This window comes from Ascaphus truei, chromosome 3 (assembly GCF_040206685.1).
Source record: "Ascaphus truei isolate aAscTru1 chromosome 3, aAscTru1.hap1, whole genome shotgun sequence".
Lineage (NCBI taxonomy): Eukaryota > Metazoa > Chordata > Amphibia > Anura > Ascaphidae > Ascaphus > Ascaphus truei.
Window position 1 is genome coordinate 189,473,897 of NC_134485.1, and position 16,086 is coordinate 189,489,982.

At 41.8% G+C, this 16,086-nt stretch overlaps 1 protein-coding gene across 1 annotated transcript in view; it reads right to left on the bottom strand.

Moving 5' to 3' along the window:
• The window catches only part of LOC142489302 (ras GTPase-activating protein 4-like), a 226,729-nt gene that overhangs the window by 173,476 nt on the left and 37,167 nt on the right, over window positions 1–16,086 (bottom strand). The window contains exon 3 of the mRNA XM_075589825.1: window positions 124–180. Coding sequence (XP_075445940.1) covers window positions 124–180 — 57 coding nt within the window. The remainder of the gene's footprint in view (window positions 1–123; window positions 181–16,086) is intronic.

Genomic DNA, 16,086 nt, shown 5'->3' on the forward strand with positions numbered 1-16,086 from the left:
TAACAACCCTTTTTACCATGAAAGACATTTGGCAAACAAGTCTCCTTTGATATGGAAACTCTCAAGGTAAAAGGGGATTATTACCATTGTTACTGCAGATTAAGAAAAACAAGATTGCAATACCTGATAATAGTCTCATCATCGATCTTCACAATGCAATATGGATCACTGCTACCTGTACTGAAAAAACACAAAAATCACCAGTATGAGTAATATAAATGAGACTATTTCATTTTACATGCGGTGGACCAAATAAAATAATAATGCCATAATAACAAACACTGCTTCTTTCTACAAAGACTAAGTTATAATAAGGAATGGAAGAGGGCCACTCACTCAACTAAAGTCTATGAGATTTGATAGCCATTCTTTCTAATTAATGCCATTCAAGCAAATGCCCATTAATTACTCTTTCAATGATTCCACCAGGACTCCTTTTCAGGATCAAGCACCAGACAGGACACAGGGATAAAATAAACAGTGTTTATTTCGGCCGGAGACAACAGACGCAGCACAAAATTGCAACAGAGCTTACACTGACAAACTTCAGCGCAATACAGAGGGAACCCAAGTTGTTTTGGTGTCTGGCGCCACCAAAATGACTTTCCCGGAGCAGCTTCCACTTCTGTAGTTAGTGCAGAGAATCCAGGCAGTGCTGGGTGCAAGTTGGAGCAAGGCAAGTATAAATATCTTGCTTCAGAAATGGCACGCAGCCTCGTCTTGTGTGTCTCTGGCACAACCTCAGAGAACACCATTTAGTCCATCTACACGTCAGTCCAGGAATGACCTGTAGAACTGTGATCGTCCGCTCCATTCCTGCTTCCATTGGAAATCATAGAGAATGGATGGCGACCAATCACAGCACGAATCGCAGAGAGAGCTACATAGGTCAATCAGGGCGGTGGGAAATTCAACTAACTCACCACTGAGACCTGAGTCAGTTGGCTCTCACCCTAAAACATCAGGGTCCAGTTTCAGCTGGATACCTCCTTTGGATGCCTCAGAGTCTGAGCTGAACAATGGCCCTGCCCTCATAGTCACAGTTCCCCAAGACTGAGTACACACCCCTCCCCCTCCAGTCCCAGCAATAGCCATTTCTCCAGACATGTGGGCTGAACAAAGTGTTTCTCAACCCTACATGTCCAGAGACCTTGGCTATGCTTTAAAACACATGCTTATGCTTGAAGTTTACACATTTATATTACTGGGTAGTTTAACACATAACATGCTGGCCACATGAGCCACAGGTAGATGGGTGTACAGGGCAATCCTGTATATCCATCAGACGGATAAGGGCCAGATACTGGGCTTAACCTTTAATATGCTAGTTTCTGGGCCCCTACCATCACAATGACTATCGCTCTTTAGTACAAAAACACAGCATCGGATGTACACTATTAATAAAGACATGTCATTGATTTAAATGAGAATCTTCTTCTTTAATAAACCTGGTGCTGTTTTTTGCAGTCAGGAGACTTTGATAAATGACCAAAGTAGTTTGGTGTCCATCTAGGACACATTTTAATTACCCTGCACAAGACTAAAGAGAGAGCTCAGTGTCAAAGGCAGATACAGTTGCTGACAAGTAAGAGAAAACTGTTGAGAAGTTGATCTTGCGAGTCCTATTTTTTACAAAAAGTCATACTTTCATTTTCTAAGTGGGCTGCAATATGTGCTTCTACGGGGAAAAAAAACCCATATGCTAGTAAACATTTTTGAATAATTGACATAGTTAGTGCTTGAAATACATTTATATATTTTAATTAATGCACTGGATATTTACCACTGGAAATAGAAAATTGGTTCATATGAAAATTATATAGAAAGGAGTTTACTCAATTTAAGTCTATTTTAGATGAGAATGCAATTGCTTTAAAAATCTATTTTCCTGAAGAAAACTACAAACCCCTGTAACTAATGTATTATGCGGTTACAGTATGTAATTGTTATTCTGTGTCACACAGGTAAGCCCCGGCTGATAGCCTAATGCTTTTCTCAAGGTCAGTTAAGGGCCAATATGTTAGGGATTTATATCACATTCGGAGAACAATGATTAAATGCATTTTTTATAATGTGGAAATGGGAGCTGATTTCTGTGCGTTTGTATATTGTTCTTTTTCTGTATGCAGAAAGCAGTTATATAGTACTCTACATGAACCTTTTCAATAGGATTGCATATTTCAGCTAGCATGATTGTACTAGTATTTATAGCAAACCAATCATAGTACATATATATATGTGTAATGATGCAGTATTACTCAAGAAAATTGCTCTTCTTTTTGTGGCAAACGGCTCCCTTTGTGTAGCACTGCTGTTTGCCCAGGCTCTTCGTGACACTGTCCTCTAGGGTTATAAATGAGACAAAAAGGATAATACAAAGCATTATGTTGCTTAACTCAGGCTTCTGTCTGCTTTATTTCATCATACTAAGGGACTGCAGATTTAACAGGTATAGGCAGGGGGCACTCAGTCATTAACCTTCAGCGGTTTACTCATATCAGTGACACTAAACATTTCAAGCACCGTCACTTTAAGAAACAAAATAAATCATAAAAATAACATCTACTCCTGTCAGAAGTCTAATTCACAGCATATCCTATCTGCAATGTTGGCTGGGTAAGCCAGTTACCAACTTTAAATAACACACAGATATAACATTGAATTATTAACTGTCAGATGGGGACATCATCCCAATAGATTCTCAGATGCTGCAACACGTGAAGGGAACGTCCTCCCCAAACTGGATACAGGGGAGCAGCATGCCCCAGGCTCTATAAGAGAGAATGAAGCAGCAAACCTAACTGCAATATATTTCTGTTCCTCAATTAGGAGAGCAGGTGAGGGAAACCAGAACCATTGTAACGTCTGGTATGGATTTCCTATCCACCAGCCTTAGTGACTGTGCATCTGTGGGGCAGATCACTTCCATACTGTCTGCACTTTCTGCTATAATCAGACAGAAAGCTGCCTACTATCCTGGCAGTATGTCACATTTTGTATTACTTACTTATGTGCCTGTGATACAAAACTGGTGCAAATTATTTGCCTTAGACATAACAAGTTTTTTTGTGAATTGTTGGATTACATTAAACATTTTTGAAACAATACAAAAAAAATCCCATGAACAAAATTGAATCGAATTGAAGTAAACCGCTTAAATATTGCCAATGTTCTATATGTGTGTTTATTTTGAATGTTAATGTAGCTATTGCGACATTCGTGAAGCACTGAAACAGCTTTGAACATTTCTTGTCCTGAGCTTACCAACCCTAAATATAATTTTTTATAAGGTGCTACATCATATATGTTTTAAAACGTGAAATTCCCTATACATTAAAAAAAAGTTGTTCTGTACCGTTCACAGGGATATTTCTCCACATTCCTAAAAGCCCTCCCAAATTTACTTTCTAATTAAGAGAAACTCTGAAAATTCCTACTGCCTGGGATAGAACACCATGGCAAGTAGATGGATTCCTGCCCAATGTTGTCTGATGTCGGGGATCTCTCTTGAGAGAAAAAACTAGTATACAGTGAGAATGAGACAAGCACGGAAGGCTGGAACAGTAAATAGCAAAGCAGAACCTCTCTTAAACTAACATTACTTTATAAGTTGGTATTAGTTGTAATTGTCCGTTCTTTCATAATGGCGTGTCTAACTCAAAGTTGATATGGGGTGGGATTGCTCATTTAATACATTAATGCTATTGGACACAAGATAAAACTGCCTCTGTTAAGGAAATATTGAATTTAATTATTATTAATGGCTTTGACACTACAGTAAATCAGTTTCGAATTAACTGCAAAATAAATTTTGTACATATTTCTTAGACTTTATCATATTTTGTTTTCTGAAATTACAAACTCTCTTTTTGTGTTGAGTTATAAAAAGAGTTCATGCTGGCAGATTATGAAAGATGAATGTAATGTTCCAAATATCCGGAAAGGCTATCCAGCTTCAAATTGCTCTTTTCAGTCTCATTTCAGCAACATAAGGAATCACATGATCTTTTAAAAATGTTCTTTTCCCTGGTAAAGAAAACTGCAAATGTTCCTCTGGCTCCAGATCTGCTGATAATTTCAAAAGGGAAGTCTGTGCAGGATCTAATACGTTTTTCCAATGACTGCAGTAATTTCTCAGCTAAACATATTCATGCTCACTAAATTCTCTCTGGTGCTGGAGTAAAACAAGGATACATCTGCTTCCTGACATACAGTACATCCAAAGTTACAGGTCGTCCTGTCTAGTTCTTCAAGTCTTTTTGTTTTAATCACTGCAAGTAGAGAGTGACATACAATTGGCAAACAAAAAACAAAAGATGGGTTGATGAAACAGTATCATATATGGTACCAATAACTAACTTTTTGATGTCTTTTTTTTATGAAGGACAGTTGCAAACCAGATGATTATTCTGAGGCCAGAGTCATGTGTAGTATGAATAGCCCAGATAGCTTCAACTCATTCCTATTACAAGCACAACAAGTTCTTTGTCTTTTCTTACTTTATTGAGGAAAGCGTGGATACACAAAGGCACTTGTGGAAGATTGTGTTGTGAGAGAATGTCTCTATGGTGTGCTTGATAGTAGGGAAAGGTGAAAAGGATAAGGCCTTGCCAGTAGAGAAGTAACAGAACGTACTCACTCAGCCAATGTTGAAGGTAAAAGGAAGTGTGAGGGAATTCTGGGTAGCAGGAATAGTCTTGGGACAGACTATCTGGAAACAAAGGGTGCCCAATGCTGCATCCAATTGACAAAACATATAAATAAATACTTCAATAATAATAATTGGTTATTTAGTTAACCCTTTGGCCAAAGGCGTCATAAGCCTGCATACCAACGTCAAGGTATAACCAAAATAATGCAGGTCCTACACTATACTGTGAACCCTTCCTTTTACCTCTGTGAGAGTGGAAAACCATAATGGGTCTTGGTCCTGCAGCAAGTGAAATGACCTTCCAAGTTAAAAGGGTGAAGGAGGAGGAGTGAGCTCTGGGGGGAGGTGCCACAGCCTCCAAAGAGACATAGGTTAACACAGATACCCAGCAAGCTCAAACTCCCACACCTACCACAAAGTGAATATATATTTATGTCAACCAGAGAGCTACTGAGCGTGGCAATTGTATATAACAAGAGACAGGGGGTGCCCAATGCTGCATCCAATTGACAAAACATATAAATAAATACTTCAATAATAATAATTGGTTATTTAGTTAACCCTTTGGCCAAAGGCGTCATAAGCCTGCATACCAACGTCAAGGTATAACCAAAATAATGCAGGTCCTACACTATACTGTGAACCCTTCCTTTTACCTCTGTGAGAGTGGAAAACCATAATGGGTCTTGGTCCTGCAGCAAGTGAAATGACCTTCCAAGTTAAAAGGGTGAAGGAGGAGGAGTGAGCTCTGGGGGGAGGTGCCACAGCCTCCAAAGAGACATAGGTTAACACAGATACCCAGCAAGCTCAAACTCCCACACCTACCACAAAGTGAATATATATTTATGTCAACCAGAGAGCTACTGAGCGTGGCAATTGTATATAACAAGAGACAGGGGGTGCCCAATGCTGCATCCAATTGACAAAACATATAAATAAATACTTCAATAATAATAATTGGTTATTTAGTTAACCCTTTGGCCAAAGGCGTCATAAGCCTGCATACCAACGTCAAGGTATAACCAAAATAATGCAGGTCCTACACTATACTGTGAACCCTTCCTTTTACCTCTGTGAGAGTGGAAAACCATAATGGGTCTTGGTCCTGCAGCAAGTGAAATGACCTTCCAAGTTAAAAGGGTGAAGGAGGAGGAGTGAGCTCTGGGGGGAGGTGCCACAGCCTCCAAAGAGACATAGGTTAACACAGATACCCAGCAAGCTCAAACTCCCACACCTACCACAAAGTGAATATATATTTAGGTGTGGGAGTTTGAGCTTGCTGGGTATCTGTGTTAACCTATGTCTCTTTGGAGGCTGTGGCACCTCCCCCCAGAGCTCACTCCTCCTCCTTCACCCTTTTAACTTGGAAGGTCATTTCACTTGCTGCAGGACCAAGACCCATTATGGTTTTCCACTCTCACAGAGGTAAAAGGAAGGGTTCACAGTATAGTGTAGGACCTGCATTATTTTGGTTATACCTTGACGTTGGTATGCAGGCTTATGACGCCTTTGGCCAAAGGGTTAACTAAATAACCAATTATTATTATTGAAGTATTTATTTATATGTTTTGTCAATTGGATGCAGCATTGGGCACCCCCTGTCTCTTGTTATATACAATTGCCACGCTCAGTAGCTCTCTGGTTGACATAAATATATATTCACTTTGTGGTAGGTGTGGGAGTTTGAGCTTGCTGGGTATCTGTGTTAACCTATGTCTCTTTGGAGGCTGTGGCACCTCCCCCCAGAGCTCACTCCTCCTCCTTCACCCTTTTAACTTGGAAGGTCATTTCACTTGCTGCAGGACCAAGACCCATTATGGTTTTCCACTCTCACAGAGGTAAAAGGAAGGGTTCACAGTATAGTGTAGGACCTGCATTATTTTGGTTATACCTTGACGTTGGTATGCAGGCTTATGACGCCTTTGGCCAAAGGGTTAACTAAATAACCAATTATTATTATTGAAGTATTTATTTATATGTTTTGTCAATTGGATGCAGCATTGGGCACCCCCTGTCTCTTGTTATATACAATTGCCACGCTCAGTAGCTCTCTGGTTGACATAAATATATATTCACTTTGTGGTAGGTGTGGGAGTTTGAGCTTGCTGGGTATCTGTGTTAACCTATATCTGGAAACAAATAAGAGGGGAGGGCAGAATAGCCCATTCTGAGAAGAATCTCAGAGATTGCTGTAGCAACTCATTGGCTACCTGCTCACAGGCAGAAAGGGCAACATATTGATATATTACACGGCACGGTGTGTGGATGTGGAACAAATGCCTGCAGCTGAACTTAAGGAGCTGACAAGCAGAAGGGGGATCAGGCAGAAATTTGATTATTGTTCCATGATAATTATCAATCATTAGTTATTCTGCTTTTAAGAAGTTTCAAAAATACATAAGAAGGTAACAAACACTCTTTCAAGTAAAAATTACACAATGTTGAATATGTATCAAGATCATGCAATTTGTTCCATAACAGTAATGTTTTTTTCCTTTTGCATTTATTTGCTGCGACAAATTGTATACAATTTTTTTTTGTATATTGATCTCTTTAGCAGAGTGGTTAATGCCACTTTAGATGACATGTGCTTAATATATAGATTAATATTTTTTAATGCTTCCCATTACAAAATTGTACTGAGCAACTTTTTTCCTGTATTCTCCAAAAAACATTCTCCAAATTGCACACTAATACAAACACACTGACATGTTACATAGTAGATGAGGTTGTAAAAAGACGCTGTACAGTATGTCCATTAAGTTTAACCTACAGTATGCTAAATTTAGACATATATATACGTGGAAAGAACAGAACCCTATGCAGTGCACTCAGAAGAAAGCTTTCTCATAATAGTCTCAAAATAATACATTTTTATTGAGCCCTGTCTGGGTCAGGGTAGAATACATTCCGGAGAAGCGTTGAGAGAAAAAAATGTTCCCTAAATTATGAATTCTTCATTACAATGTGATTATCTGGGTGCTCAAGGTGTGAATATGTAAAAAAATAAATATATATATATATATCCCAATTCAGATCAGTATATTATGTATAAGGGATGGTGCAAGGAGTCATAGATGCAAGAAAAGCATTGATTAAAAAAAAAGTTAGACAATATTAAATTCATAAAATACAAAAATAAATGTACAAAAATGTACAAAGACATACACAGATAAAATTGGAAGAGCAGAGCAGAGAAAAACTGAAGTAAAGATTTGCATATTATATTGCCACACTTGCATGTTTAATAATATCTTACAGTTAAGAAAAATATATACAGTGAGGGACTGTATAACTCAATTATATGCAGGTTTGGAAACCTCAAGGGTACCGATTGGCGCCTTGTAATTAAAGGGATAAATCTCACAATGTGCCCACACTGGTATAAATAGGGCATCCATTATTAACAAAACCCAAACACAGTGTAACATCACTTATTCTCATCACGCGTCTGGGAGCAATGGGTCTACTCAAAATCTTAAAGCACAATAGTAAAAGACAAATTGTCCAAATATATCCATGATAGCAGTAAGGAGAGAGAAAAAATATGTAATCAGAGCGGAGCGCAGTGCTCCCTAAACAGAGGAGACAGCTGTCTGATGGCCACACACAGCAGAGCAAGGGAATCACAACTGCGGTTACTCGGACAGTTCACATTAATATATATTTTCTCTTTCCTTACTGCTGTCATGGACAAATCTTGCTTTAAGAATTTGAGCAGACCCTTTGCTCCCATACGTGTGATGAGATTAAGTACTGTTACAAATACGTCTTGCTGTGTGCATTGTGTTAATAACGCACGTCCTATTTACATCAGTTGTTGGCACATTGCGAGATTTATCAATTTAATTACAAGGGTCCAATCGGTACCCTTGAGGTTTGCAAACCTGGAGAAAATTGAATTGGGAAAAGTCACTCACTGTATATATTTTTTTTTTAACTAAGATATTATGATACAAGAGGCCTCTAATATGTATTAGCACCTTGTCTCTGCTCCGCTCCCGCAATTTTAAATGTGATGTCTCTGAACCTACAGTAGCAATATTTTTGAACATGAATTTTTGTACTTTTTGAATTGAATATTGTCTAATACAATTTTAATGAAGAGTGCACGATTTGGGGTACTTTTTTCTCTCTCAATGCTTTTCTTGCATCTATGACTCTTTGTACCGTCTCTTACACAAAATATACTGATCTGAATTGGGATATATATATATATATATATATATATATATATATATATATATATATATATATATTTACAAATTCACGTACCTTGAGCACCCAGATAATCACATTTTGGTACTTTCTGTAAAATATATTCCAGACTAGAGACAAGATATTTTTTTTTGTTTTTGAGACTGGGATACCACTTGGCTGGGTGTGCTCCCCACATTGTATTAGTAGTACTCTCTCAATCACCTTAGGCCTCGTCCAGGGTGGTGCAGAGAGGATGTGCGCGCTCAGGCTGGACACATTGCGACAATGCATGTGGCCTGCGTGAGTGGGTGGGCGTGTCTGCTCGGCGCTCAGCTACTTGCCGAGCAAGCAAAATTGATTTTGCTGCTCGCAAGCTCGTCACGTAAGCGGTTCGCCCAATGAGGGTGAACCAGCTCCGTGACGTCATGGCCGCGCCCCCAGACGCGCACGCACCTAGCCGGCCAGGAATCGCCCGGCCGAGCGGGGCGCAGCGCTGGCGCTAGCGCGCCTTTTTCCACCCTGGGCGAGGCCTAAATCTACCTCAATAATATTAGTACTGTTATTGTTTTTTTCTAGCTCCACAGGAGCAGTCAGTGTCACACTGCTTTGCAGTGTCAGAAAATGTAGTATAAACAGAAAGTGCAGAAACAGAAGCTTTCCTTGTTACAATCCTCAGGTTTAGTATTAGTAATAGCAATAGTACTAACTACACCAAATACAGTATTCACATATTTCTTCTGTCATTTCACTCTGCATATTTCATTGATACTGCATTTGCACTGTTGTATTTACTCCTACTGTGTCTATTTGTTACTGCAGTGCTTCCGTTCCAAGTATTTGAGGGATGATGTCCTGGGCACATGCGGTAGTTACATTTACTGCAGGATTATTGTGAACCAGAATGTGCACAGATTAGATTTAGAAAACGACTAAGTAAAAATGCCATACCTTAATGGAGTAATGTTGGCAATACTGCAAAGTTGTTCATTGGAACACCTACCACATATACTGAATTACATTTTGTGATATTTTGGAAACAAAGCTGAATCTGGATTTACTACTGTATGTTTGTGCCAACTTTTCATTCAAATTGAGCTTTTATAGCCAATGTTATCAGCAATAGCAGATGGCAATGTGGATAATCACATTCTAAATTATTCTCCATCAAGCATATGCTGTACAATTGCGGAAAGAGTTGGAAGATGTCCCTGGCATTCACTCAATGTTCATAACCTGAATGTAAAAATAACAAAATCACGTACTTTAGACATACTGAATGTTTGACACATACGTAGGTGTTGGTTAAACATAAGGCACACACATGTTTACATTTATAAAAATGAAATATTTTATGGCTCACAATGCAATCTTGGTGTATACTATTAAGTAAATTAAATATAATAACATCATACAGAAAAGGGCAACTAAATATTTGAGTAACCATGGGGTAATTTACAATTGCAGCCTTTGTTCTTGGAAAATGTGAGAGGATAAATAATTTAGTGACATATTGTCCTTTACCACTGAAGATAGGATGATTTCAAGCATAACAATATATATATATATATATATATATATATATATATATATATATATATATATGTAATGGGTACGTCCCTTATCCCAATCACAGATATAGTGTGTGTGAGGGGAAACCTACGTGTTACCAGGTGTGGTGCATATACCTGTAGGTTCACAAGAGGCCGGAGCCTCCGCTTACTGGGAACCTGGGGTGAGTCTTCCGGATCGATCTGGTTTGCAGCGCCTCCACCTGTGTAGGATTCTAGGAATGTAGAAGGACCCACATACACAGTAAGTACATACACTGAGATGTATATAACCAGTTTACTGTATACACAGAATAACCGTAACACTTTACATCAATTTCAACAATAACCACTGTGCACTTTATAATACTACTCCCTCTAGGGAGTAACTCCACAACATCTAACGCAGTCCAAAGTGTCATTCACTCCACTAGGAGTGTACCTTCCACCCACCACCGTGTACCCCACACCGTGTCCACAGTTAACCCCTTTGTCCCGTGGTCAGCGCTGCCACTATGTGAAAATATATATATGGATAGGTGATTTGTTGGTGCACTTATGAAGGTACCTGCCGAGCGCTCCTGCACTCGGGCCTGCAAGCAACTTCGAAAAGGATCCGCCGCTTGGTGATCCGGTACTTCCTTGCACGAGGCTCTGCCAGGGGCGATCCCACCCAGGAGATAGTCTTTGTCTCTTTGGGTGTAGGCTTGAGCCCAAGCCTCTTCTCGGGGAGCGCAGCGTCCGCTGTGTCCCTATCTAACACTGGCACTAATGTGACAGGGTCCCTAACCTAGGGGCCGTCCCTGTAGCACCACAAGCTGTAAGGGGCTCAGGACCTAACTGGGGCCTAGGGGGCTGCTGGCCTAATGCAGTGGGTCACAGACCCCTGCACTCACCTCCTTCCCCTAGCTCTTCCTGGTCCTGACTGCCAACGTGGGCTCAGCACGCGAAATGTATCAAAACGGCTCTCTGCAGGGAGATCCTGAGCCCTATTGGCTCCCTGGCGTCACGTGGGGTCCCCTAAGGCTCATGGGACTCGTAGTCCCTGCTTAGAGCCTTCCCTGGTAGGCTACGGTTTCGCTGTCTGCAACTACGCATGCGCAATTCGTCAGGACCGCCGGAGCCTACTGCGCATGTGCGGACTCATTCAAGATGGCGGTGCCCTGCACGGGAGCCGCTGGGAACCTCCGGAGCTCCGAAGCGCTCCCTGCATGGCCCCCACCCTCCAGAAGTGCCGGCGGGTCTATCGAGTGACCCCCGGCAGCGGAGGTAACGAGGGGGGTCGCGGGACAGAGGGGACCTGGCTACATACATATATACATATATGTAGCCAGGTCCCCTTTGGCTCCCCGGTTCCCCGTTCCTCTTCCCCTTACCTTCACCAGTGAGAAGGCAGTTGCGGGGGCGAGCGCATCTCTCGGTGGTGTCAGAGGCACAGCGCCGCCATATTTGTTATGTCCGCATGGGCGCAGAGGCTTGCGCATGCCCATACGCGACGGCCAATATAGTGAGCGCGAAGGGGCAGAGATGGCGCTCCGTAGCGCAGGGACTCCCAAGGTCACGCAGGCGCAGAAGAGAGCAGTGGCGGCCATTACAGGGTTGCACAGGCGTGGCAGACATAGCGCACGCGGCCCTAATGTTAAAGAGGGCCATAACGGACTACAACTCCCAGCAGTCTCTGGGGACTGCCCTTCCACCCACATCACGTGCAGCCAGACAGCACATAGAGTTTGCAGCTTCTCCTGTTGGAGAAGGATAAAATGTTGCACAGAGACCACGCTAGTCAGTTGGAGCTGGGAGAAGGGAGGAGGAGGAAGTGTGTAAGGAGCAAGTGGCTTCTTACACTAGGCCAGGTTACCCCCAGGCCCCAGCTAGGCCCAACTCACCAGTAGATGTGTAGCTGCTGTGTAGGGAATGCCCTAAGGTAGGGACTTTGCCCTTTTAGCAGTAGTTTAGCCAGTGAGACAGACACTGCTGCGTGCTCTGACAAGGAGGGAGCAGTGTGACAAGTGTGTCTGGGATCAGACCTGCATCACTCAAGATAGAGACTATATGTGGGTGAGACTATCTGGATTGGGAGAGGACGCCATTGCTGCGGATTCAGCGTTGGACGCAGACGGGTCCTTTTCTATTGTTGCTGAACACGAGCACAGGAGCCCCGGGCAGGTATTTCTACAAGTGCACAAACTGTACCCTACATACCGGTTTCCTTACAGGCACTGATCACGCCTAGTAGGTAGGTTGCTGGACTATTGGGACACTTCGGTATACTGGTGTAAGGTTATAGCCCAGTTAGGGGCAAGGTTATAGCTGCCAGGTAGTGGCAGAGGGTGACACGGCTGTGTTGCTATATGTGATGTGATGTGAGGTGATGTTATGTGATGTGATGTTATTGTTTGGCCCATATAGTAAACAGTTACATATATATACTTCCTTGTATGTGTTTCCTATTTGTGGGTCCTGTATCAGGGGTCATTCTATACATACTGGACACCTAACAAGCTCCTATTGAACCCCCAAAATAACCACAACATATATATAAAAGCATATGAGTGTCACAGAGGAGTGCTTCTGAGCATGGCAATATATATTTAAAACCAGAGACAGAACATAAAACACAGACAGAGCTCAGTTTTAGCACATCCAGTGAAACTCATACACGGTACAGTGCCTAAATATATATGTACAGGTTAATAAAAGCTTCAATCAGACTTAGAACTTTGCAACTAATATTGACAGATTTACTATAAATCATTCTTCCTGTTATTACACAGGTTATTAAGAATTTATATTGTGGTCTGCCGTGCAGTTGGCTCAGGGGCTTACAACAATTTTGCCAAAAATGTTAAACTAAAAGACCATTTTACTTAATAGATATTTATACATATATATTTAGGCACTGTACCGTGTATGAGTTTCACTGGATGTGCTAAAACTGAGCTCTGTCTGTGTTTTATGTTCTGTCTCTGGTCATTCTATACACCTGGAATCCCTGCACAGGTGGAGGTGCTGTAAGAATACGTTCCAGGATACACCCCAAGCTCCCATTGGCGGAGGTTCAGGCCTCCTGTGAGCCTAACAGGTTTTGCACCACACTGTAACATATGTAGATTTCCCCATATGGTCCCTATCTGCGATTGGGGGGGGGGGGGGAGGGGAATAACCGTTATATATATATATATATATATATATATATATATATATATATATATATATATATATATATATATATATATATGTACATATATCTATCTCCAATAAAGAATATCACTTGTGAGCACATTCATGTGCTGATTAGACATATCTGTATCCTTGCCTTTCACCATTATCACTTGGCATGTAGTGCTTCCACTGCAGCAAGGGATTCTGAGAAATGACATGCAAATGAGCAAACAATGTGTCACCTTTGCCTGAAATCCATTTTTACATGGAACCCTTATAAGATAATGCTCGCCATTCACACAGCTTTTAAGCACAGCATGGGATTAGATGCAAAGCCAGTCAAACCGCTCACAGATAACTGTTCCAACCTTTTGGGTCTCATCAGTGTTAGGTTGGTTGTACTGGCTCTGCAATTTTCTACCCAACTTGCAAATATAGAAACATAGAAACATAGAAACATAGAAACTAATATGGATGTGGTATGTTTATTATTTTTATTTTTCCCATTTAATGTTCACATGCTACTGTTTTAGCAGGTGGATGGTGTTATCAAATGGAAACAATCCATTACAAAATTATATTATCTCAGTAATAATTACCATGCTGACATTGAGACAGAATTGTAGGGGATAAAGTGGGAAGTGTAAAATAGTAAGATACAACTTAACAGTGAGTTAATTCCAAAATTTTGTTAATGTTCTGTAATATCATTTTAACAAAGGAATAAAAAGAGAATAAGCAAGATTTGTGTGTAATTTCATTGATTCAAATTCTTCTTTACATAGGGCCATATTTACTAAGCAATTCTATGCCAAACAACACCTTCCGCTGCGTGGAAGGAGTCTTATGGAATAGCACTCCTTAATGTATAAGGGGTAATAATGACTTTAACACTCTATATTCATGGCAAAGTCTAATATGGAAAACAGCATTCATTTCTTTCTTTCTACAGAAAACTGGTTGAAGGAAAAACAACTGAGAGTTGTCATAAATAGAACCTTTTCAGTTTTGGTACTGGAACCCCTGCTTTTTAACTTAATTAATGACCTTGAGTTTGGCACGGAGATAATAATCTCCATCGTTGCTGATGACACTAAGGGCCACATTCAGAAAGCCTTGATAAGGCCCTTATCGAGCACTTATCGACCAAAATGGCTTCTCGTATTCAGAAAGCCTCGATAAGTGCTCGATATCAGCCTGTATCGACGCAAAATGTTATGATCCAAAGAAAATCGCCAATTGAGCGCCGATCAGCCGCTTATTGACCATTTTCGGAAGGATCATAAACTCGCGCGATTCAGATACCCGAGAGTCGGCTGTCGCGGCCTATCGCAGCCCTAAAAGGCGTTCTTCTCCCCAAATCCAATACACCACAAAATTTGGGTAGATTGGTGGGGAGATGCCTCGATGAGCTGCGATGTGTCGGGACTTAGAAAAAATCATGCCTTTTCCTGCCTCGGATTGATGCCGGGGGTCTCCGGAGCTGATAGCCATTAATAGCAGCTCCGGAGCCCCCCGGCATGCATCTGTAGCCCTCTTTCCTGCTTCTCTAGAGTGACTACTGGTACTGTACACACCTGCTGGCTCAGCGAGATCTGGGCCTCCGCTAACTGGGAGCCTGTGGGAATAATAATACTCTTGGCAGCGCCTCCACTTACCCAGGATCCCCAATAAGTGAGATTCCCCAAGGCAAGAACAATAGTAACACACTTCAGTTTGGTAACCGTTTACTGATACGCATAGGTAGAACCTTATCTTATAACTATAAGTAATAACACACATATGATATAGCATTGAACTGACTGACATGCAATAACGTGTACAGGTGGCTCGGCCACTCTCCTATAGAGAAATGTCACTTGCCCGTCACCGCGTGCACCCCACACCGTGTCCACTGATATGTATATATATATATGCGCAGTTCTCTGGTCACTCAACCCAGTGTCCCCAAAGAGTCCTCCCCCAAGGCGGGATCAGCGCCTGTTGGTACCAGTGTTGGTGCACTTATAAAATACCTTCCGGTCACTGCGGTGACCGGCAACAAACTTCGAAAAGGATCCGCCGATCCAGCACAGTCTCCCACACGTGGATGATGTCCAGCAGCTTGGGCTCAAACGACTGTCACCACCGTAGCTCCGCGACACTGTGTCCTTATCTGCCTATGCAGTAAGTGATTAGGTGTCGTTACCTATATAGGGCGTCCCTGCAGCACCACAAGCTTATGGTGACTCAGGGTATACACTGGGGCCTGAGGGGGAATCTGGCCTACGCAGGTGGGTCACTGACCCCCTGAGCACACACTACCTCTCCCCTTGCTCCTCCGGTGCCCTCTGTCTAGCGTGGTCTCTCCCCCATGCTTCCCTTTCCTGCCTGTCAGCAATCCCTGCAATCCTATTCGCTCCCTGGCGTCAGGTGACTTTGCTGAGGCTCCTGGGGGTTGTAGTTTACTGCAAAGTCTCCCTGGGATTGGCCAGCCGTTCGCGCACTTTGCACTGCGCATGCACGAACTCTCTCTGCTCTGCCAGT